At 38.8% G+C, this 24,956-nt stretch overlaps 2 protein-coding genes across 3 annotated transcripts in view; one reads left to right on the forward strand and one right to left on the reverse strand.

Annotated features, from left to right (window-relative positions):
* The window catches only part of CDC20B (cell division cycle 20B), a 74,202-nt gene extending 60,309 nt beyond the window's left edge, over positions 1-13,893 (reverse strand). The window contains exons 1-2 of the mRNA XM_024123384.1: positions 13,663-13,893; positions 13,318-13,380 (exon numbers count right to left, since the gene is read on the reverse strand). Coding sequence (XP_023979152.1) covers positions 13,318-13,380; positions 13,663-13,725 — 126 coding nt within the window. The 5' untranslated portion in view covers positions 13,726-13,893. The remainder of the gene's footprint in view (positions 1-13,317; positions 13,381-13,662) is intronic.
* GPX8 (glutathione peroxidase 8 (putative)) lies at positions 2,047-6,775 on the forward strand. Of its 2 annotated transcripts, XM_007124613.3 has the most exons (3): positions 2,047-2,268; positions 2,864-3,125; positions 6,159-6,775. In XM_007124613.3, the coding sequence occupies exons 1-3, from the start codon at positions 2,065-2,067 to the stop codon at positions 6,320-6,322; spliced, it is 630 nt and encodes a 209-aa protein (XP_007124675.1). In that variant the 5' UTR covers positions 2,047-2,064; the 3' UTR covers positions 6,323-6,775. The 2 variants fall into 2 exon arrangements, with proteins under 2 accessions (XP_007124675.1, XP_023979163.1); XM_024123395.2 differs by lacking the exon at positions 2,864-3,125 and having other exon boundaries at positions 6,159-6,319.
* Positions 13,894-24,956: the final 11,063 nt, after the last annotated feature.

The following is a 24,956-nucleotide window of genomic DNA, read 5'->3' on the forward strand; positions in this document are numbered from 1 at the left end:
TGTGGGACTTTTATGCCTGTGGACTTGAGAAGCTACAAACGACCCTCTTCACCCATGATGAGAAGGAGGACCCACCCTTCCCCTAAGAGTCCTCACCACCTTTCCCATCCCTACCCAGGAAAATAAACTGAATTACAGAAAAAACAAAAAAGAAAGCATCTTTCAGGTTTTCACAAGTGGTCCCCCAAACCATAGATATAATCCACACAGTGATTACAGTCCTGAGTACAGGACTTTAAAGTTTGCCAGAGCAAGAGAGACAATGATCTTTCTCAAAAAGATATACTAATATTCTTTTATACCTGAAAAAAATACTAATTTTTAGAGGGGGGATAAAAGTAAATAAAATTCTCTAATTAAAAAAATTTTTAAATATAGTCAATTTGTCATTTAAAAATATTAGCACCAGACCTCTGGGGTAGGATGGCAGACTGAATACATGTACCTAATTTTGTTCTCTCCCCAAATCCCACTTACAGACAGGAAAGGTTGTTTTTTTTTTTTTTTTAAAGGATGTAAGTCCATAACAATAGAGAAAACAGCAACAAAGTTTTGGAAGCTAAAAAGTAGATGGTGCAGTGGAACTAGGATCAGACCTGAGAAAACGGAATCTCAAGTCTGCAGGGGGAAAGCAAGAACCAACCTGATTGACCCCACACAATTCTCAAAGGTCTCAGTATGGGCAGTACCAGGTGTCTGGACATGGGAGTGAGAGTTGGTGGGTTGAAACAAGGAAGACCAAGGTGGGAACTCTGAGAAGTCACTCATGCTACCAGGCACATGCAGAATCTACTAAACTGCAGAAGTCTGGAGGTTTATTCTCTGGAAAGGTTAAGCCAAGGGCTTTGACAGGGGGTGCCAGGCCCAGCTGAGGGAAATCGAGTCTATATTTACAGAATACTGGAAGCAGAGACCCCCCAGTCCCCCCAACTCAGCTCCCACAACAAAGGCAGCCAGAAACATCCTTCAGCCAGATTGGAAGGCTCCTCTCTAGAGAAAGTAAAACAATTCCAGAAGCACATAAATGTATGAACCTAGGAGAGGGTCCCCAACAACTAGCCTATCCAAACTATCTCATGTAGCTCAAAATTGACAGGACTCGGGAGGGGGAAGGGTAAGCTGTGATGAAGTGAGAGAGTGGCAGGGACATATATGCACTACCAAATGTAAATTAGATAGCTAGTGGGAAGCTGCCGCATAGCACAGGGAGATCACCTCTGTGCTTTGTGACCATGAGAGGGGTGGGATAGGGAGGGTGGGAGACGCAAGAGGGAAGAGATATGGGAACATATGTATATGTATAACTGATTCACTTTGTTGTAAAGGAGAAACTAACACACTATTGTAAAACAGTTATACTCCAATAAAGATGTTAAAAAAAATAAAAAAAATTTAAAAAAAATTTGAAAAATCACTGAACTATAGCTTGCTTTATGGTAGAGGAGGGTTTTTTTTAGAGCCATCATTCTTTTTAATCTATTTATTTTTACTATATCACCAGGCATTGCCTTAGCTAGATGAGGTCATAGCGAGTAGCCTTTTCAGAAATTTCACTGCCCTTTCCACTATAAATTCCTTGAACTCATATAGCATGCTTAAGCCATGTGCATTATATATACACATGTAATATTAAATTCCTATAGATCATGTGTCATACTAATAGACCAATTTAATTGACACTCTGAACTATTCCTGGGTATTATACACCCAATTCCTTCCATCCAGTCAATTGCTGGGAGCACCTCACAGCTTTCCAGTTACAAGGGCACCATCTTCTGGTGAAATATTTTCTTTGTTGGGCAGATATTAAAGAGCTACCAAAAATGTCCTGATTTTTCAAGCAAAAATTGCAACTGACATCATATATACATTGATATTCTTTAGAGCTTTTTACTTCATTCAGGATTTTCACTCCATTCTCAATCTGAGAAAGGTCTTTCTATTCCTCAGCAGTGAGAGGAGCTAGTCTGTCCTTCCTGACTTTCCGTTACACTAAGCTGGTTTCAGGTTTCAGCTCCTCCTTGAATTCCAGCCTGCTGAGACTTCCCTCTAGAATCATCCAAAATGGAGCCTCTCACAGCCTACCCTTTGAGATGTTCAGGGCCGAAAGCAAAGGTATTTGCAGTTTTGCTGTCTATGGTTCTATGTACAGTAATGTTATTTCTTCTACAACTAAAATTCCTAAAACCTAAAATCAACAGCTTTTATACATTTGAAGTGAAAGATGCAAATGGAAGAACGGTTTCTCTGGAAAAGTTTAAAGGCAAAGTAAGTTGCATCTTCTGATTTTTATCTCTGTTGTTTGTCCGTGTTCTCTGCTTATTCTCTTAATAGTCCATTTTTCACTGTTAAACGGTCATATTATAATTTAGTCTTCAAAGTAATGTTATTAGTATATCACTTTAGCCATCAGAGCTCTCAGTTTATATACTTCTAATTGATAACTGATTATGTTAACTGTTTGCTTTAAGTGCTGGATTAATACTTTAAGTTGCTTAGGAAATTCTTAGAGTTAGTAATGTGAATATGGAGTATTCCATATAATGTGAATATGAAAGTATTAATTCCATAATCTAACAACATTAAAAAGCACTCTATCAATAATCATATTTTATCTTTTATTAAAAAAAAAACTTTAGTTGAGTACATAGGGCTTTTTCAATGGTCGTGATTTTTCAGAGTTTTAACTCATGCATCCGCGTTATGATTTTCAGCAGAATTGGGTATATCTAAAAATATGAGATAACCATCTATCAAAGGTTGTGTTCCTCCAAAATGGTTTAGGATTTTAACTACTTGCAAATATTTTTTTAATCTTTTATTTGCTTCACTTTCCGGTTGGATTTTTTTCTTTTTCCGGGAGGTTGCACTAGTTGTAAACGTGGCTAGTGACTGCCAACTCACAGACAGAAATTACTTAGCACTGCAGGAACTGCACAAAGAGTTTGGACCATTCCACTTCAGCGTCTTGGCTTTTCCATGCAATCAGTTTGGAGAATCGGAGCCCCGCCCAAGCAAGGAAGTAGTATCTTTTGCAAGAAATAACTTCGGAGTAACATTCCCCATCTTCCACAAGATTAAGATTCTAGGACCTGAAGCAGAACCTGCATTTAGATTTCTTGTTGGTAAATATCTACCTTGCCTCACCAATTTAATGTTTTTAATTGCTTTTCATTTTTAAAACAAATATACCAGGACAATACATTCATTTGAAATGTTTTAGTGGGAAAGTTTTATAAAACTATCAAAGAGCTAGATTCTCATCCTTTGTGACTTTCTAGAAGCTATGCTTCCCTGAAATCAATGTTTTAACTTCTTGGATGGCAAAATGAATCTACTCCAATGTATTTTATTTTTATGATCATTTTCCTGAAGAATTTACTTTAAGTGTGGTCATGGCTATTGTCACAAAATATTTCAATTCTCATTTAACTAGCATGTGGGCAAATATCCCTCCCCAATATTAAAGCTATACACCCCACATCAATATTGCTGAGCATTATTAGTTGAACTTATCTTTGTGGTTAATTTTATGTTGCCTTACTTATCTAAGATATTATCCTCAAGGGTGAAAAATATCTGTTTGCCAGGTGGTTTTTGGCAAAATTCAAAACAATATATCGTGATTTTTTTTTGGAGGAGGGTAGTGTTAGGCTATCTCTGTAATTAAGCTAGCTACAGAAACCTATTTAAAGATTTTCCAGCATAAATGTGGTGCAGTATAGTGACTAAAAGCTAAACTTTGGCCCCAGTCTGTGTTGAAACCCCTGCTCTTTTACTTTTGCTGGATGGCTTCAGGCACATAATTTCTCTGTGCCTGTTTCCTTGTTTGTAAAATGACGTTATCAATAGTATCTACCCCCTAAGATTGCCTGGAGGATTAAGTGTGTTAATAATAAAAGTAAAGTACTTATTCACATACAGCTTACACTGTGGCAGACACTATTCTAAAGGACATTCAGCTAATGTCCTCTCATCTAACTTATATAGATGACAACCTCAGTCATTTTCACTGTGGGTAATTTGAGTTTTGCTAAAACCATGACCTCAGCCAGGCAATCAAGCTTCCAATCAAACAAACCAGCTAATGATGTTCTATAATATTTCATTTAAGTATGAAATCAGAATCATCCAAAAAGATTATATTCAGTTTCTAGGGAAAGTCAATATAATGCCTAACACCACGAATAGCAACTAAAGTGAGGTCTTCATTCCTTTTATTTCCAGGGTGCACAGGGAAAATAAAGCCAGAGCATGTGCCCCGTAATCATCTCTCAATTACAGCAGCCAAATACTTGGGCACAATAGCTCCTAGGTTCTTCCCCTTTGTCACTAAAAAATCTTCTGAAACTCCATTTACCCTGTGTAATCAAAAAGGTAACAGTGATTTAAGGTTTCACTAAAGTTAGATGAAGCTCCAGAGACAAAGGTTATGAGTTGACGGCCAAATGAAAATTAGATCTTTGAAAACTGGCCACAATGGACAGTACCTGATCATGCACTCACAAACAAGATGGCTCTGTACAGGTGTACAGGTTGTTCACTAAACAGGAGTAAGGAGACAAACGGGGGCTGAAACACAGGCGAGTGCAAGGTATGTGCCGAGGGACTGTCCCCACCTGGAAGGGTATCTTTTTCTAATTCACACAAAGATGTTAACACTGACTAAAGAGAGCCCTGCCCTGATGGGCATTATCTTTAAAAACACATTTTCCATCATAGAAAATGGCTATTTTTCAAAGCGATTTTAAGAAGGCTTTAGTTAATAATATGATGTTCATACCAAGTCACTGATGTTTGAGCTAATCAGCAGCACTATTAATAATGAAATAACCAGTGTAAATGCTTGGCACAGTACACAAAATAAAACACGTATAAGTAAATATTAGGCTACTTTTCATTCATTATTTTTAACCTATGCTCCCACATTTGTTCTTTCCCCAGCATAAAGCAAAGTATCCCTCAATTTTAAAAACTCTAGGCAGTGTGTTCCTTCTACCTACCTCATCAGCAACGTTTTTGAAAGGATAGTTAACATTTGTTTTCTTCACTTCCCGGTCTCTGCTTCCTTCTTAGGTCACTGTGTTTGGCCTCTCACTCCATAACTCTCCTGAGCCTGGTGGGTCTCGCTGCCTGTGACTTCTACTCTGGCCCCTTCTCTTCCTCCCTTGCAGGTTCCTCTTTTCCTCCACCCTTAACTCTACTGATCCTCAGGATTCTGCCACATCCACATGGGCTCTCCTTACTCTGTCCCCTTTCCCTGGGTGAGCTCTTGCTCTTAAGCTCCGAAGCCTCCTCTGATTGGGTGTCCCACATAACCTGAATCTCCTTGTGTACAAAAATGAATTTGTCATCTTCCTCCTAAAATCTGTTTGCTTTGCCACGTCCCCTATTTTAACAGCACGAGCTCTGCAAATAGGAAGGTCTAGATATCAATCCAGGCTCTACCACTCACTAGCATGTGACTGTGAGTCCAGGTCTCCATTTTTCTCATTTGCAAAATGGGGATAATAATAATATCCAATGTTTACAGGGTTGCTGTAAAGATTAAAGGAGAGGATCCATTTAAAGCACTGAGCATACATTACTAGGCACATAATATATTTTTTCTCATGTTAGTCAATAATAATGCACACAAATCCTGTATGATATAAATAGAAAAAAACTTCTACATTTCTTACCTAAATTAAGATGTATCAAAGGATATCTACAATTATTTAGAATTCCTTACTATATAATATGCAACAATATTAAAAACATATATATATTTACTACAAAAAGTAATCCATACATTCCTATTACCAAAGACATTTAGAACATCACTTTATCTTAAAAAAAATGTTAATAAACTGAAAGTTTTCAGCTAGTGACAGGGTAAATTTTTTGTGGGTGAGATCAACAAATCTAAAATAAACTAATTTATTTCATTTCTTGATTCTAGGTCAGTAGAATCATCAGTGAAGTCACCAAGTATATAGAAATCTGGTTACACAAACTTTGAGTTGTTTTGTTTGGGTGTTTTGCTTTTTGTTTAGTTTGGTTTTTGAAATTATGACAATCCTAGAACTTGATTCTAAAGTTGTAATTTATGCAGATACTAACAAAAATGAAAATCTTGACAAAGAATTTACTCATGAAAATATATTCTGATATTTTAGATTCGTCAAACAAGGAACCAAGATGGAATTTCTGGAAGTATCTGGTCAACCCTGAAGGTCAAGTTGTGAAATCTTGGAGGCCAGAGGAACCCATTGAAATCATCAGGCCTGAGATAGCAGCTCTGATTAGACAAATGATCATAAAAAAGAAAGAGGATCTATGAAAATGCCATTGAATCATTCTAAGGCAATAGTCAAAATACAGAAATGTCTCCATGAGGGTTTGATCCCATTTTAAATACTCTGACAATTAAATGTGGCACTGAAGGATGACTTTTCTTTTATGTTATTTTGTCAGTGACTGGTAATGAATGTCCCCACGATAGAGATGTTACCTAAAGCAAAAATGAAGAGTAGCCAAAGACTCTAAATGAAATATATTAAATACTTCATCTGCCCACACTACATAATTCAGAATACAGTCACCAGTGTGCTTCAATATCCTATCGTCTGACTTGACGTTTTCTAGTATCGTTCTTGATGGAAATGCCAACACACTAGACCACTGTTTGAATTCAAGACACTGTGTGACATTTCCAGAGTAACTAATTATAAATGATTATTTTTATGTAATAAAAAGCAAAATAAACATTGAAAATGTGAAATATAGATTCTAATCCTTATGTATTTTTATTTGTTTCAGGTACAGGATTTTGGGGTTTTGGGGCTGTTTTTTTTAAGTACAGGTTCATGGTATGTTTTACTGCACCTGGCCAAATAGTCACTTATAAATGACATTATCACAACATTTGAAAAAGCCTTCACTTTTCTCAATATTTATTATTTTCTAGAAGAAACTCAAATTCCATAATTAGAATATTAACACTTCAGTCTGTATTTTTGAGTGAAAATCCCAAGTGTAAGAAAAAAGCCATGAGTATATGATCATTCAGCTTGATTCCCCTTCAGGTTAATTTTGATAAATTCCTTACAGGTTAATTCCTTACAGGTTTTGGTTAATTCTTTACAGGTTAATTCCTTACAGGTTCCTTACAGGTTAATTTTGGTTGCTAATCTATTCAGACTAGATTAGCCATTTGGAAAGAATTCAATGTTGCATCATTCTCATGGCTGTAATAAGAAGAATCAACTGCAAACAATCAAAACTCTTAACGAAGAAAAGGGAGTGATTCCAACTACATGATTCTTAGAAACATCAGCAATCACTGAGCCTTTTGATAGAGTCACAACATACCTTTTCTCCCAAAGTCCTGATCTTTACGTTTTGTCAGCCTTCTAATTATTGGCTATAAAAGCCACCTGCCAAGTTGATGAAGGTTAATTATTGCCCCATGAAATATATATTCATTTCATAAAGGAATTAAACAGGAATACTGGAGCCAAAAAATAATGTGAAAAAACAGTCATGCAGAATTTGGCTAAGAAGGAAGACCCAATCTAAATAACTGTGAATTGGCTCTCCAATTCTGACCTGATAAGTGAAAGTGAAGATTCTTTTTTATGGTGAAATCAGTAGTGCCACCTCAGTAAATAATTCTGCAAAAGTGTTTAAAGTTCTTAAAAAAATCAAATATATTTCCCGAAATACCTTCTACTTCAACATATATGTCCAACCCCCAGCTCTGAATGTATTTAGTAAGCTCTCTGATGGGGGCGGAGGTGTGGTTCCCCTCAGGTCAAGAGGATGTGCAGAGGCACCTCAAGAATAGCAGTCAATATGGTTAAAATAGTATGTTTTATATTATGTGACTTTTACCACAATAAAAAAGACATTAAAAAAAAAAGGAAAGAATGGTGGTCACTGTGTGAGCAAAGCCCGCTTCTACCTCTCACCAGTGGCAGGGCCTTGGGCCAAGCTCGACTACTTTTCAGTTTCCTCACCTATAAATTGGGGGTGGGGTCAAAGTGAACAAAAAGCCCCTTCCAAGTTCCCAAGGTCTTTCAAGTGATCAGGAATCAGTACTAACCTGGATTGTTGCTGAAGAAATGGAAGCCACCTCTCTAGTCTATCTGTCTTTTGCAAGCTTGCCCCCAAAAAGCCTGTTAGCAATTTGAATTCTGGGCCCCTAAGCAAAATTTTATTTAGGATAATCCCTCCAAGTGTTGCTTCTGGAACACTCTTGCTGTTTACCCCCACTTACGACTTCTATGAGTTCATATCAGTGCTCCAGGACAGCTGGGGTGCTTATATGCTCACAATCAGGGTGTGAACAGAAGTGTATCTGCCAGCACCACAGACGTTACGTAGACACCCCACTGCCAGACAGAGGGTAGTGAGCTGGGGGACTACCAGGACTGTCCCAGAGAACACAGTTGAGATATCCATCCTGCCCCAAATCACTAGTTCTCTCCGAGGCCATAAAAAGTGGGTTTTTCACTTATATATCTCCAAACTTGGTTGCCTTATTCAACCTATAATCTCTACTAGGTTAGGCTTGATTCTCTCCTCTTGCCCCTCTGAGTATGCAGGGAAGGCAGGTAGGGATTTGAAAGTGTGTCATACAGGTGTCCATTCAGGGTTCTGTAACAAACCAGGCTATGTGTGATGAAAGGGAGGAGAGCCATTTGCTGATGTGCTTCCACCCAGACCTCAAATGTCTCATATGAATACCGTCAGGCAAACACACAGAGAAAAAAAATGCATTTTTCTTGCACTGAGCACAATACCTTCTCTATCTCAGCATCAAAAAGTCTGGGACATAAACTGCTACGAGCTGCCTGAACTGAGAAGTATAACAAAAATAGGCATCCCATTAAAGAGTATGGCAGTTGTCCTCCTGACAAAGGAAAGGGACAAAATCAAATGCTTTTAACTGTGGTTAATAATTCATTGACGAAGTTTGTTTTGGTTTGTTTTATTTGGGAAGTGGAGAGGAGTACTTCCTACTAACTCCTGATCATCATCTTATGGCAGATGTAAAAATACAGAGTGTTGGAGAGTGGAATAAATATGAATTTGCCTAAAATATTCCCTAAAAATTGTACTTCATTTTTGAAATTGGGTACTAATTATAGCATACCTATAGTATGTATATATGTACATATACATAATTCTTAATAACTATAGTATATATAGCATATATACAGTGATGACTGGTAAATGTTTAACAACCAGATCTCTGGAGGAGGAGTCCCAATTTGCAGCATTTGCAATTTCTATGGTGTGAATGCTCCCACATGGCCAATTTTAATCTACTAATGGTTTCATAACTGGCTTGTAAAATTTCTGAAAATTTAACAGTCAGTTCTCACAGACCAGGACAAGCTGGCTCCAGCACAACAAAATTTTTAAAATCAGACCTATGGTAATAAGGATCTCCAAAGAGAAAAATCTAAAGCAAAAACATATCACATATACTCTTTATTTTTATTACAAATATATTATTTTGACAGGTTATACATAAATGTGGATGTATATGCAGTTATACTGAATTATGAAAAGCTGCTAACATAATAACTGTATAATCACACCATAACGACATAACTGGATTGCCTGCAGGTAATTTCAAGTAGGAAAACACTCCAGTAAAAGATACGAAAAAAAAAAAAAAAAAAAAAAAAATATATATATATATATATATATATATAGACAAAGTCTAAGAAGGAAAACAAAAACTATTTCTCTACATTTATTTTCTTTAAACATATTAACTGTTTCAAGACTGCCCGATATGAGTGGGAAGGTCTTGGGTGATCCCTGTACAAAATCATGTGTATTCCTGCTAACGTGTTCCTTTGAAAGAAAAATGTCATGTTTGGGTGCAGCTAATACGGAGACGCTCTGTATTTATCCCTCAGCTTGACTTCATCTTCCCCAGGGAATAATAAAATCCTAATAACTGTTACACCAAGAAACTAACACATCACACTTCTTCCCACTCTTCTTGTTCCCTCCTCCCTCTGAACGGTTAAGGCCACACCTTGCCGAGGGAAGCATTCTCTTTTGGGGGCAGAGGCTGGTGGGGGAGGGAGAGCCATTAAAGAGCACTGAGAAACTCGGGCACTTTCCAGAGGGTGTGATGGGAAGCAATTACATCCCCAGCACCAGTGAACAGCAGTGGCTGCCCCCAGAGAAGATACTTCCAACCAGCTTTGCCTCCCTCCTCTTTTTTTCAACCCACTTCCGTCTTCTCTTCCTCTGACATCCCAAGTGTGGATCCCTCTCTTTCCTTCTCACTCTTACGAAAACGTTTTCTTTTTGAATTTAAACATTCAATCTCCTCCTTACCCTTGATCTCCTTATTTATCTTTACTACACTCCATTCTTTCTCTCCTTTCTCATCATCTCAATAATAGGAACCGAACTATGTATTCTATTCATTGAGTATAAATGTTGGCATTTTATGTCTTGCTCTTTAAAAAAATTTTTTTAAAGTAAAACACAAAGGACAAGGCTTCTAAATTTAGTCGTTTTTATTTTTATCAACAGATCAGTGATTTTCTACAGAAAATAACATGTTGAAATTTAACCTTAAAAAAAACAAGATGAAAACAATATTCACATTAAAGGAATACTTAAACACAAAGATGCTGAAAATGGAATGATACTAGGTAACAACAAAAAGAGGATGAGATTTGAAAGTAGCAAAATGCATAAGAATCAAATTATAGGTATCTCTTTAACTCATGGTTCTAGAAATGTTTACATTTAAATAAGGTAGGAATTTAATTTTACCCATAACTTATAATCCAATGCAGTACAGAATGTGATACATTTCTCACTTCTCATTTAGGGTGTTAATAATTGACCAGACCACCAAAGTCAGTTCCATGAACTTGCTGCAAATGTTTATACAACCACAGTGTGTCTAGGACCCAGCACACACCTGACACGGCTCCATGAGTCAAAATGGCCTCCAAAGGAATGAGAAAATATTTTAAATTATATTATGCGATCAGTTCTCCCCCTTCACAAACTAAATATCATGCTCTCTTCCAAACACTGTATGAGTCTGTGATTTTACAGAAAATGAAGACTCAAGGCAAATCTTCCAAACAATTCAGCCCCATCCCCTAACCCACAAAATCCCCAACTCTCTTGATATTCAAGTGAAAATGTTTTAGTTGACTGACTCATCTGGGAAGTTACTTCAATTCTCCCCTTAGCTGTACACACACATGGTAATTGAGACCTACTCTAATGTTAAATTAAGAAACTAATCATCCAGAGAGAATTCTAAAGACTTAGTTCAAAATTTGAGGAAACATTTTAGGTTTTCCATTCCAAATTGTCATTATATTCTAAATTTTACATTTAAAACATATAATTTCACAAATACTTTAATACTGTCTACAAGTATTAGAGACTCCAGAATATTACCTGAAATTTTAAAAATAATTAATTGGAGTAGTTTCTTCATCATTATAAAGCTGTTTGTTGTATTATAACTGAAAAGTAGTAATAAGCATTATGGTAAAGAGTGACCCGGTTCGTGGCACAAAGTACACATACACACAAACACACATATTACTTACAGATTTAATTATACTCTGATGTTCATTGTACATGCAATAAGATAGCAGTTGCATGTTAGCTGATGCCTTTCACATATTCAACCAGCTAACAATACACTGCCAACCCATCACACACAGGTAACCAGTGTACTTCATTAACAAGAAGAATTTATCCAGAAGCAAGTGGCAGTGTAGTTGTGGCTGCTGAATTGACCCAAAGCAGCCATCTAACAATACACTGCCTACCTGATTCAGGTCACTGCTGCTTTTCATGGCCCATAAAGTCACTGAGGCTAAATTTGTAACATGAAATAGTGGCAGAACTTTCATCTTAATAGTCACATTAAAGAAAACTTACAGGGCTTCCCTGGTGGCACAGTGGTTGAGAATCTGTCTGCTAATGCAGGGGACACGGGTTCGAGCCCTGGTCTGGGAGGATCCCACATGCCGCGGACCAACTAGGCCCGTGAGCCACAACTACTGAGCCTGCGCGTCTGGAGCCTGTGCTCCGAAACAAGAGAGGCCGCGATAGTGAGAGGCCCACGCACCGAGATGAAGAGTGGCCCCCGCTTGCCGCAACTGGAGAAAGCCCTCACACAGAAACGAAGACCCAACACAGCAAAAGTAACTTAATTAATAAACTCCTACCCCCAACATAAAGAAAAGAAAACTTACAGGCAAAACCTCTTCCTCCAAAACTACTATAAGAAATAAAACCAATATTTTCTTTAATCTATTCAAAAACTTAAAAAGAAAACTTTCAAAATACTTCCACTTAGCTTTTACAAATTAAAGGCTCGGATACTGCTATACAAGTGAATTAACAAAGTTATACATAACTGTAGATTTTCCCTTACTTCTATTTACTGACCAAAAGACCAGTTGTCTGTATCAGGTAGTCAAATATCTAGGAGTCATGGTGATACAAAAGGTAGGCAAGACAAATCTTCAGCTTTGTTTGGGAAAAATAAATATTAAAGTATTTAGGGAATTTTAGAAGTCAAATGTCATTTGTTTTCTCCGGCTACAAAGGCTATTAGTCTTTGCATTGTGAAAGTTATGTGTTCAATTTATTGTGTCACCAATTAAATACAGAAAAATTTAAAGAAGGTCTAAAAAAAATCTATAAAACTGGTGATGGGTTTGAAACTAAAATCTATAAGTAAAGACTAAAGGAATGTGAACTATTTAGCAAGGTGAATCATGATAATGATTTACACTGACCACAAGGGAAACTAAAGGCCTTTGGGTTCGGACTTTCAAGATGAAAAAGTACTACATGGGATCAACTGTTAAATTACTATCCTAAGGGCCGTAGATTATGCCACTTCTCCTCTTGACCACAAGATAGCACCATTTCCGTCTCTTTGGGGGGCAAGCTTATGAACGCAACAGAGGGGAGTGCAACTAGCAACTGTTAAAATGAAATTATAACAGCCAGCTAAAGATGCACTGCCTACCTGACACATCCAAGCTTCATCTTTTGCTGTAGAGGCAAAAACTAGAAGGTAACATTCAGATTAAAATGATTACCATTATTTGTCAGTCAGAGATCGTCAGTTTCTTACAAAAATGTTTTAATATATAGACTCTTTAATATATAGACTGTAGTTAGTGATAGTATGAGATTTTTTAAATTTTTCATATTTTCAGACCAATTCATACTTCCAGCAAATATCTTTAGCAAGAATTAGTTCGAGGTCATATTCAAGACAGAGAACTGGAGTAAGCACTGGACACTCACCGTGGGAGAATCTTGACCTCTCTTCTGTTTCATGTCTCTGGCGAGCACCCGCATGACCTCCTCCTTTGAAAATACAGACAACATATATGAATAGAAACTGTTTAGGAAAATCATAATATTAGGCGTGGAATGTTTCTAGATCCTTACTTAGTCAAACTACATTCACTTTTTTTTTGAAAGAAAACAGGCACCTCCAGAATATAATTAAATTACACAACTCAAAATTAAAATCAGGATTTAGAGTTTTGAACTACCTCTTGGTCCTAAACAGGTATTATAAACGGTGCCTTCGACAAGAAGTCCCTTTAGGGAGTTGGGGAGAGGAAACAAAAGGGCGTTACTCACCCATAGGATCTCTTCTTCGGTCCGGACCCTCCTCCGGGCGGTGCGCTCAAGTTTCCACTCCATCTCTGTAAGAGTTTGCCCTACCTGGCTGAAGAGTGGCCTCTCCTCGACAGCTTTTGGTTTTGCCGCCGAGGTCTAAGCCAGTCTTGACGCTTAATCATCAGACCTCTGGAGTCTTGTCCCCCAGGACGATCATATTTCACCCCTAACCTCCCATTTTTCCCCACTCCTCCCACCGCTCCCAGCGAGCTTTCCCCAGGGTACGGTTTAAAAAGCCGGCGGGGCGGCAGCCAGAGCGGGAATCCCCCTCTCCGGCTTCTCATTGGCCGGCGCTGCGGTGACGTCAGAGCCCGGGAGGGATTCCCCCTGCGCGCGCCTGGGTCCTCTCTCTCTCTCTCTCTCTCTCTCTCCCTCCCTCCCTCCCTCCCTCCCTCCCTCCCTCCCTCCCTCCCCGCCGGCGGCCGCGCCCCGCAGCCTCCAGCTCTTTGTCCGCGGAGGCGCGCACAGCAGCGCCAAGCTTTGCCGCGAGCGGTGGCGGGCCTGAGCCGGGCCAGGAGCGGAGGGCTGGACAGCTGCAGGAGGCAAGGCGGTTGGCGGGCGAAGAAGCGGGTTCTGGGAATTCACGTTCTTTCCATTTTAGAAACAAAAATGTTCTGTAATAACGAACGCTGCTCCCTTTTCCTCGGCCCCCACTTCTCATTCTCCAGCCCCATCACCCTGCCTCTGCCTCTGAGGGATTGGAGGGGTGCATAACTCTCCGGCCTCCTCTCCTTTGACGCTAATCACCCTTTGCTTAAGCTACTGAATCTAGGCGTGTTCCCTCAACGTGTCATCAGCTCTTCCTCCATCTTCAAACGGACAAGAAAACGTGGCAAGATTTCTATGCTAATGAGAAAGGGGGGGGAATCACTGACATATTTATTCAAGAAATTCTTTGCTCTAACCATTTGGCAGTGGTCAGGTTCTCTCACTTCAGCTTCTGAGCTTTCTCCCCTAACAATGGTTAGTGAAAGCTGGTGAAACGGCCAGTGACAGGGAGGACCTGATAGGGAGTGAAGACCCAGCAAGAAAGCTGAGCAGACTGGGGGCTACGTGATAAAGGAGACGATGATATTGGGGGTTGAGGGAGGGGTTTGGAGGGAAATGACAAGGAGCCAGTTGGGCTGTGCACACCTGAGCTTCCAGGAGAGGAGAGCTGTGCCGTATGGCAGGAGGGGAAACTGTCTGGGAAACCTCTGACAGTCTGGCAGCCTGCTTTTCCCCCCTCATTACCTCCTCCCTCCTCTTCCCCCCACCAATTGACATTGGATTGCTTTCCCTCTAATGCAACATGTGGGTTTGTTCATTTGGGGAGGGGGAAGGGTTAATAGATATCAGATAGTCAAAAGGGTCAGTGATTTTTAAAATCTAAACTCATTTCTCCTGCTTTCCTTCATACTGAAATAAAAATGGCATCAAGGCTAAGATCCAATCTTAGGCCAGTTTTCCATTTACAGTGATAAAGGGTTAGAGGAAATGCTGCACAGGGTAACTTAATCTTCAAATGAGATTTATCAAAATGCTTGCTAGTCAAATAACCTTCGGATTAAAAGATCTCTAAGTTTCACCCACAAGAATTCCACTTTCCTTGCAGTGCATTCAAAGGATACTCATTCCAACTTCCAGTAAATCCTTTCGGCAAACATTGAGGCTAAGTAAAGTGAAATATCGTTGGATGAGAGTCAGAAGTATTGTTGATTTAAAGGATTAGTTTTCAATACCAACTAAAAATAGCAATACATTGAAATAAAATTAAAGACTTCTAATCTTAGTTCTATTTAAAATACCATTTTATGTTCACCCATTTATAAGAATGGGTACAAACATGGGAGTAATAAAAACCAATTCAATTAATGAACTTGTAAATTCATGTAAATTGGGATTTCAGATCCCATGTTCCTTACAAGTACTAAGAATAGTGAATTATTCATTTAGAATTCAGTTATCTATAAGTAATACATTCAACAATTCTATTTAAGCCACTAATTCCATGGCATATCACACAGCCTCCAAATGCCTTTTCCCCCCTAGTGTAAAGTAGAAAAATATTAGTCAAAATTCTTCCTTTTAAAAGTTATTGTGCATTTAAATATTCAGATTGAAATTTAACATCAGAATAATGTCAACAGAAAAATCACCATTTGGCAAACACCACATACTGTCTCAGTCAGGAACCATGAATGCTAAAATTGGTGTGCATATGATGAGGATGTTTGCCTCCTATGAGTAAATACAAAAAGAAAAATTATAGCTTTTCATTGGACAAACCTGGCAGACACCACCTTAACAAAGTAATCGATTAAGGTCACCATTAATGACACACGGACATCATGTGCCTCTTGATATAATGTACTGGGAAGGGTAAAATATTACCTCTGTGATATTTTTGCCAAAAAAAAATTATAACTTGAATAATGAGAAAATACTAAACAAACCCAAATTGAAGGATATCCACAAAATAATTGGCCAATAGTACTCTTCGAAAGGGTCAGTCATGAAGAAAGACTGAGAAACTGTCACAGATCAGAAGAAACTAAGTAGATATGACAACTGAATGCATTATGAGATCCTGGATTGAAACCTAGACCAGAAAAAAAAAGGACATTTGTTGAATAATTGTAGAAATGTGAATAATATCTGTAGATTAGTTAATAGAGTAATAGTAATGCCAATTTCCTGTATATAATCACTTATTATGGTTAAGTGTTAATATTTAGGGAAGTTGGGTGAAGGATACAATGGGATTCTTTGTACCATTTTTGTAACTTTTTCTAAGTCAAGTTAGTTCAAAATGAAAACTTACAATAAAAAAATTAACATCATGTGGTCATACAAATAGAAAAACTATGGTACACCTGTTTAGGGGAAAATAGATATATTCTATAAACATTTTATTTTAATTTGTATCAAATATGTTTTAAGAATAATGGCTAGTTCAAATGTTCAGGTGCCTGTGAGTAATTACCTGTTTTCAAAATGTTTCCTCTTTGAGAGTGGGTTTGGAAGGTAGATTTGTAATAATGAGAAAGGCTGTGAGGACTCCTCGGCAAAGGGCAAAGGCCACTTGGAAAGACTTCGAATAAGGAGGTGAGGGGGAAACAAGCAGAGTAGTGAGGCAGAGAGAAGGGCGAGAGGGAAGAAGCTTTTCCTGACTCATCTCTTGCCGGTGCTCTGAGTCTGAGCAGGTCCCTACCTACGGGAAGGAAAAGGATAGCCAAGCTTCCCAAATGCAGATTATTTTTTCAATTACACGATCACATTTTCATGCTAAATGATAAAAATGTTAAATAGCTGAGAAATGGACAACGTACAAAGTAAGCTCCCTCCATCCGCTCTCCCTAGCTACTCCTTTCCCCAGAGCATCGTCAGACCTTTTCCAGGGCATTTACATACGTACACATAGATAATTTGGCGCTGTGAATCTTTCTCCATAAATGGGATCTTACTATACTTAGCGGTTTTGCAACTTGCTTTTTCTACTTCACTGATTTCAACTGCTTTCCAGAAATGCAAACCGGAGAGCTCCTCATCCCCAGCTCCAACGGTCGGTTGTCGCGTCCCTCGGGCCGCTGCTCCTCCCGCCGGGCTGGAGGCTGGTCCCGCGTCCCGGCCCGACCTCCCCCGGGCGCCCCACCTCCCCTGCGCCAGCCAGCCCGGCTCGCGCGCCCAGCTCCCGCGCGCCAGCCCGACCCTCCGCGCGCGCTGCTTACCGGACAAAAGGGACGGTTGGGGTTCGCTCCAACGGTCCCCGGGGCACGTGCCCCGCCAGGTGGTGGGTGGGAAAAGCGCCACGCCGATGGGGATGTGTCCAGCTCCAGCCTGCGCGGGACAGGTGGGGACGCTGGATGAAGGGGGCCTTCCCTCACTGCGGAGGAGTGAGGGGAAAGGAAGGGAAGGAGACCAGGGTGTCCTGGACTAATAAACGGTCTGAGCGTGACTGCTCCCCAGAATGTATAGCTCAAAATAGCGCTGGGGAAGGAATCAGTGAGTCCCTTATAATTCAGACTATCAGTAGGACAATAACGTAAAGCAACGTAAAAAAGCCTCAGTCAGAAGAGCAGTCAATAAACTACGTCACCTCTGGTTACATGACTTATTATTTTTCAATTATAAGTAGTTTGTGTATACGCATATTGTCCCGTTACTGAATGACTTCTAAATAAAGAGTCTGTCTGTCCTTTAAAATGTCTTTCTCCAATACAAATAATATATGGTGAGCCAAATAACTTATGATGTATTGCAGTAAAACTCTCACCGCAGTCACCAGAAAGTTCAAGAACTGAGCAGAAGTTCAAGATATGAGAATGTCTGGGTAGCTTTGTAAGTAACTCAATCATAACTAGAAAATAAAACTTTCTATTTTAGGTTGTTGTCCTGACACTTTCTAATTACCTTCTTACCTTATGAGGTACTTCTAAAGTTTTCAATAAGTAGATTTAGAAAGCATTAGAGATTAGGTTAATTGTACTAAATGTATATATTAATTTGGAGATAATTACATATTATATGTATTATATTGTATTATATAATATAATGTAATATATTATATTATACAATATTATATAATACATATATTGTATTATATATGTATTATATAAAATATAACATAATTTCTTCCCGTCCGAGAACATGGGATGACTTTTCTTTTGTGCAGATCTCATTTTGTCTCTCAATAAATGTGCTCTCACTTTGTTCAAAAAAATAAATAAAATAAAATAAAATGTCTTCTCCATCCATACCCCAATTAATGAAGATGGGGAGTAAAGTCTGCCCAGCTGAAAGCACGAAAATCATATCACTTCACCTCCAACCACTTCAAGCATTTTCCCCTTCTCTTTTTCTCTGTGGTGTAGCTCCTGCATAGGGTACTAAGTTACTTCCCCATGATTTTAAGGAATGTAAGGAAACTATCAAGCTGAAATGAGTACATATCTGTATAAAACAACTGATGAAGTCGGGCTTATGAACATGGTACCCTCTTCAAAGAAAAGAGGGCTCATAAATTCTCTAGACCTGATAATCCTTTTACTAGATATCCGACCAGCACTTCAAATACAACATAATCCAAAACAAAATTGAGAATCTTTCCCTATTCCCATTCTCCCCAAACCACCTATTCCTCTACATGCACCTTTTTCCCAGTATCACTTATCTTCCTTGTACAGCAAAGTCAAAGCCAGCCTTAACTCTCTCTTTCCCATGTGCCCAAATCCAACTATCAAAGACAGTTGTTTTCACCTCTGTAGTATTGATTACATCTGTCCTCTTCTTGAATGATTGCAAGAACCTAACTGATAATTCAACCTCCGTCTATTCTTCTCTAGTCCATTCATTTAACATGTTTATTCGCACCCAGCAAGTGCCATGCACTAGGCAAAGCAGTGGAGATCCAGTGACAAAACTATAGAAGGAAATAAGCACTATCTTGTGCTGATCATATTTCTTCCCTGCCCTAAATCTGTGAAAGGATATTTCTTACACATAGAATTAAGTTCTAAACTTTCTAGCTCACGTACAAGTCCTCTATTATTTTAATATCTCTCTACCTTTCTTGCATCATCTCTCACAATCCCACCAGCATCTCCAGTCCCCCACAATGTAGGTAATGCCCAGCACTCTCCTGCCTTCTGGCTTTTGCTAAGGCTGCCTCACCTTTGGGTTCTTTTTCCCTGTCTTCTCCTGGCAATCTTACCCATGAAATTTCAGTTCCCATTTCCAAAAAGGCTTCTCAGATCTTCCTAGTTGGAATTTTTTTCTCTTCCCTAAGTTCCCATAGCATATCTTTTGTACTGTTTGTCTACTTTGTCTACTGTTTGTCTAACCCCTGTCCCCTGCATTGGCTACTACTTCCAGCTTGTGTGTGTGTGTGTGTGTTTGTGTGTGTGTGTGTGTGTGTGTGTGTGTGTTCTCCACTATGTTGTAACTCCAGGAATACAAGGATCTTGTCTTTTTCATATTTGTGTCCTCTTCAGAGAATGGCTAATTGTCTTGTATATAGTAAGCTTTGTACATCATTGTACAATACAATAAATGTTTGTTGAATTGATTTGTAGATGAGATTAGTACCTTTCCTAAATCATGGAACTAGGATTATAGAGTCACAAAAGAAAACCTTAATATGGCTATGCTTAGAATGTAATAAACTCAATTTTAAGAAATTTGTGAGTTAAAAGTTGTAGTGGAAAGCAAAGGGGCTTGGGTAAGGTAGACCTGGGTCTGCCTAGGCCTGCCACTTGCTAATTGTGTGACAGGTATTGAAAATGATATTTTGCCCCTTTAAGTCTCAGGTTCCTCATCTGCAAAATGTGATCATTATTTTCTACTGTACATATTTATGATGAAATTAAGATAACTCATAGAAACTCCCTCAAATAATAAATTTTTCTTTTGAGATAAAGTAATGGTACTTAGATGTCTAACTTTAAGAAGTATTTGGATAATAAATACGTCTCTATAAAGCACTTGTCCAGAGAACACTATCCTTGGGCCCAGATCCTACACACAGTAGATGCTTGACACATAGTAGGTGGTCAATAAATTTGAGTGAATGAATTCTAAACTTCCAACCTCATTGTCTAAATAGAAATATACTAAATCAAGAGCAATCCATATGGTTTCTCTAGTTTGATGATTATGTCACTAGAATACACATTTATTTATTTGTTTGTTTATTACTTTTTTTGGCTGCATTGGGTCTTCGCTGCTGCACACGGACTTTCTCTAGGTGCAGCGGGAGAGGCCTACTCTTCGTTGCAGCAGTGCATGTGCTTCTCATTGCGGTGGCTTCTCTTGTTGTGGAGCATGGGCTCCAGGGCACATGGGCTTCAGTAGTTGTGGCACGTGGGCTTCAGTAGTTGTGGCACGTGGGCTCAGTAGTTGTGGCACGTGGGCTCTAGAGCACAGGACCAGTAGTTGTGGCACATGGGCTTAGTTGCTCCATGGCATGTAGGATCTTCCTTGACCAGGGATCGAACCCCTGTCCCCTGCATTGGCAGGCAGAGAGAATACACATTTAAATGTGCTCCAATTCTGTGCTCACCAAGCAACCTTCGGATTTAAGACTTAAGTTTAAGTCTGGGAAGACTTACCCCTGACAGGGAGGTGCCCCTACTCTAGACAGTTACACACCTACAATTGGAAATGAATTTAATTCTGGCTTATCCACCGGATTTGAGCTTGGTTAATGTAAATCAGTATCCCATAATTGCTATGAATTGAGAATAGTTCTGGAGAAGTAGAATAGAACTGGAGTCGTGAAATGAACAGCGGACTTCTACTCCAAGCCAGATACTCTTGCTCTGCCATTAACTTGCAGTGTGGTTTTGGCCAAGCTACTCCTCTCCCAAAAGTCAGATTACTTATAAAATGAGGAGCTCTAACATTCTTTCCACCCCTGTATCATACAGTTCACAAATTACCAACTGAAGTTGGTACTATCAACTTAGCAGTTCTCTGCCTTAAGTCACAGCTAGTCATCCTTTCACCATATCTGACCATGCACCACGAATGCCCACTGGAACAGTTCCCACCCACACATGAGAAGTTAGTTTCCTCAAGTTTAGCATGAGAAGCAGAGTGCCATTAAGGAACAATTAGCCCTAAAGCCAGGGCTTCTTTTTACAAAACCAGAAGGTAAAGAGTTGGAGAGGCAGTTTAGATAAATCCATGCAAAAAGTTCTCTAGTTTAAAAATTCATACTTGTCTCTTCTTTCCTATTTTATGATTGCTTGCTCTTATACCTTCTTTTTTCCAAGTTTTCTAGGAACCATTAACACATTAAAGGTTGTATCTAAACTTAGATACAAACCTTGGGGTCTGGGATTTGATTTTATTCTATTTACAATCTAATAAGTTAGCCTCTTACTGTTTCATGTATGTTGACAGAAGACACAAGACTCCTAGGTCAGAGACAAAGGATTTTATTATTCACAACACAGCAAGCAACATGAGCACCATGTTTACATCAGTTCACCTTGCCCCCAAATCCCACAGGGATTGCATGAAGGACCCAAATTGGTGCCTTCCCCCACAGTCGGTTGTATTAGAGGAGAGGACTGCATTAGATTGGGGAATCCACTGCTTTTGCAGTAAGCAGAAGACTGCTCTTTGCCCCAGATGGAGAGGTTACCCCATCCCTCAAGATTGCCTGTTGCAAAACAATTCTGAGAAATGGTTTAGATAGAGTCATCCAGACCTTGCATCCCATCCTTAACATATTCAGCAAGACATTCAGGAACATGAGAGACCCATGCGGGAGTGTCTTCCAAGACAAATGTTAGGGTTTCTGCTCCTAATCAATTTTATTTTTATTTATTTATTTTTTCTAACCATTTTAAATTGATGTATCTTTAATTTACAATGTTGTGTTAGCATCAGGTGTATAGCAAAGTGATTCAGTTATACATATATATATTCTTTTCCAGATTCTTTTCCATTATAGATTACTACAAGACATTGAATATAGTTCCCTGTGCTACAGAGTAGGTCCTTGTTGTTTATCTATTTTATATATAGTAGTGTGTATATGTTAGTCCCAAACTCCTAATTTATCTCCCCTACCCCACTATCCCTTCTGGTAACCATAAGTTTGTTTTCTATGTCTGTGAATCTATTTCTGTTTTGTAAATAAGTTCATTTATATCATATTTAGATTCCACATATAAGTGATATCATATATTTGTCATTCTCTTTCTGATTTACTTGACTTAATATGATAACCTCTAGGTCCATCCATGGTGCTGCAAATGGCATTATTTCATTCTTTTTTATGGCTGAGTAATATTCCATTGTGTATATGTACCACATCTTCTTTATCCATTCATCTGTCAATGCACACTCAGGTTGCTTCCATGTCTTGGCTATTGTAAACAGTGCTCCTATGAACATTGGGGCACATGTATCTTTTTGAATTAGAGTTTTTTCCAGATATATACTCAGGAGCGGAATTGCAGAATCATAGGATAACTTAGTTTTCAGGTTTTTAAGGAACTTCCATACTGTTCCCCATAGTGGCTGCACCAAATTACATTCCCCCAAACATTGCAGGAGGGTTCCTTTTTCTCCACATGCTCTCCAGCATTTATTATTTGTAGACTTTTTAATAATGGCCATTCTGACTGGTATGAGATGATACCTCATTGTAGTTTTGATTTGCATTTCTCTAATAATTAGAGATGTTGAGCATCTTTTCATGTGCTTGTTGGCTTCTTTGGAGAAATGTCTATTTAGGTCTCCTGCCCATTTTTTGATTGGGTTGTTTGTTTTTTCGATATTAAGCTACGTGAGCTATTTATATATTTTGGAAATTAATCCCTTGTTGGTAGCATTGTTTGCAAATATTTTCTCCCATTCCGTAGGTTGTCTTTTCCTTTTGTTTATGGTTTCCTTTGCTGTGCAAAAGCTTTTAAGTTTATTTAGGTCCCATTTGTTTATTTTTGGTTTTCTTTCCATTACTCTAGGAGGTGGATCCAAAAAATATTGCTGCAATTTATGTCAAAGAGTATTCTGCCTATGTATTCCTCTAGGAGTTTTATAGTATCTGGTCTTACATTTAGGTCCTTACGATTTTTTTTATTGCTTTATTGTCACATGTTTTATTTTGGGCATTATTCTTTTTTATTTTCACCTTTTGGCTCCCTTCACTCATTTCTCCTACCCCCAATTTTATTTTTATTGAATTTTATTATCTCTTTTAAACTCGGAGTGAGACAAAATATGTGCCTTCTTGTCCTTCTGTTCCTTTGTAGCATAGAGTTATGAAAACACCAGACTTTGGAGCCAGACTGCCTGGGTTTAGAATCCTAACTTTTTCATTTATTGCTGTGTGAACTTGGCCAAGTCACCTAACACTCCCCTCCAGAGTCTCAGCTTCTTCATCTAAGAAGTAGAACAAATAATAGTAGGATGATATGGCTGACACTATTGCTTAAAATAGATTTTAGGATTGTTTCTGCATTTCTAAATTCTTAAAACTATTCTCCTCTACTAGCTATATAGGTGGGAACTGACTATATCATGGTATATTGAATTAGACTTGCTATAATTAGGTATTTAGGTGTTGTTGTGGTAAAAGAAGAGGAATACTTAGAGAATATTCTCTGAAACCAAGGAGGGAACATCATCCCACCGATGTATTCACTGGGGGAACAGCTCTGTAACTGCGTAGAGTCCTACAAATAGCCTGTGTGTCTTGAGGCTTTACAGCACAAATCTGGACCATGGGCTGAAGCAAGTAAGTGTAAATGGCAAAGTTCATACAGGTGTACTTATAGCAATTCGGTTGCAGTTTTCTTCTATCTTGACTCAAATACCTTCACTCTTTTTTAGTGGACAATCCTATGAGTGCTGACAAATTCATACAGTCCTGTAACCACCCTCACAATTAAGATGTAGAACAGCCCCATCACTTCCAACAATTCCTCAGTGCCCCTTTTACAGTCATTTCCTCGCCCCATCTTCAGCTCCTGGCAACCACGCATCTATTTTCTCTTCCTATAGTTTTGTCTATTGCAGAATGTCACATAAATGGAATCATATGGTCTGTAGCCTTTTGAGTCTGGCTTCTTTCACTTAGCATAATGCATTTGCAATACACCCACGATGTTATTTGCATCAATGGGTCATTTTTTCGTGTTGCTGAGTCCATTGTATGGATTTAGCACAGTTTGTCTATTCATTCACCAGATGAAGAACATCTGGGTTGATTTGGGTTGTTTCCAGTTTTTGGAGATTGGCTCTTACCTTTTACAAACTTTTCCTCAATTTCTTTTTCATTTGACCTTTACAGCAACATGGAAGTAGGTATTATTATTATTTCCCATGGGCCTCTCACATTCCTGCATGTCTTGTTGAATATGCTAAGGATGGGATGCAGGGTCTGGAATACTCTTTATCTAAACCATTTCTCAGAATTGATTTGCAACAAGCAATCTTGAGGAATGGGGTAACCTCTCCATCTGAGACAAAGAGCAAGCTTCCTTCTGCTTACTGTAAAATCAGTAGATTTCCCAACCTATGCATTCTTCTCTAATGCAATCCACTGTGGGGGAAGGCATCTATTTGAACCCTTTACATCATGCCTGTGGGATCTGAGGGCAAGGTGAATTGAGGTAAACATGATGCTGAGGTGACCTTCAAGACGGCAGAGGAGTAAGACGCGGAGATCACCTTCCTCCCCACAAATACATCAGAAATACATCTACATGTGGAACAACTCCTACAGAACACCTACTGAACGCTGGCAGAAGACCTCAGAC

This window comes from Physeter macrocephalus, chromosome 8 (assembly GCF_002837175.3).
Source record: "Physeter macrocephalus isolate SW-GA chromosome 8, ASM283717v5, whole genome shotgun sequence".
In the NCBI taxonomy this organism is placed as follows: Eukaryota; Metazoa; Chordata; class Mammalia; order Artiodactyla; family Physeteridae; genus Physeter; species Physeter macrocephalus.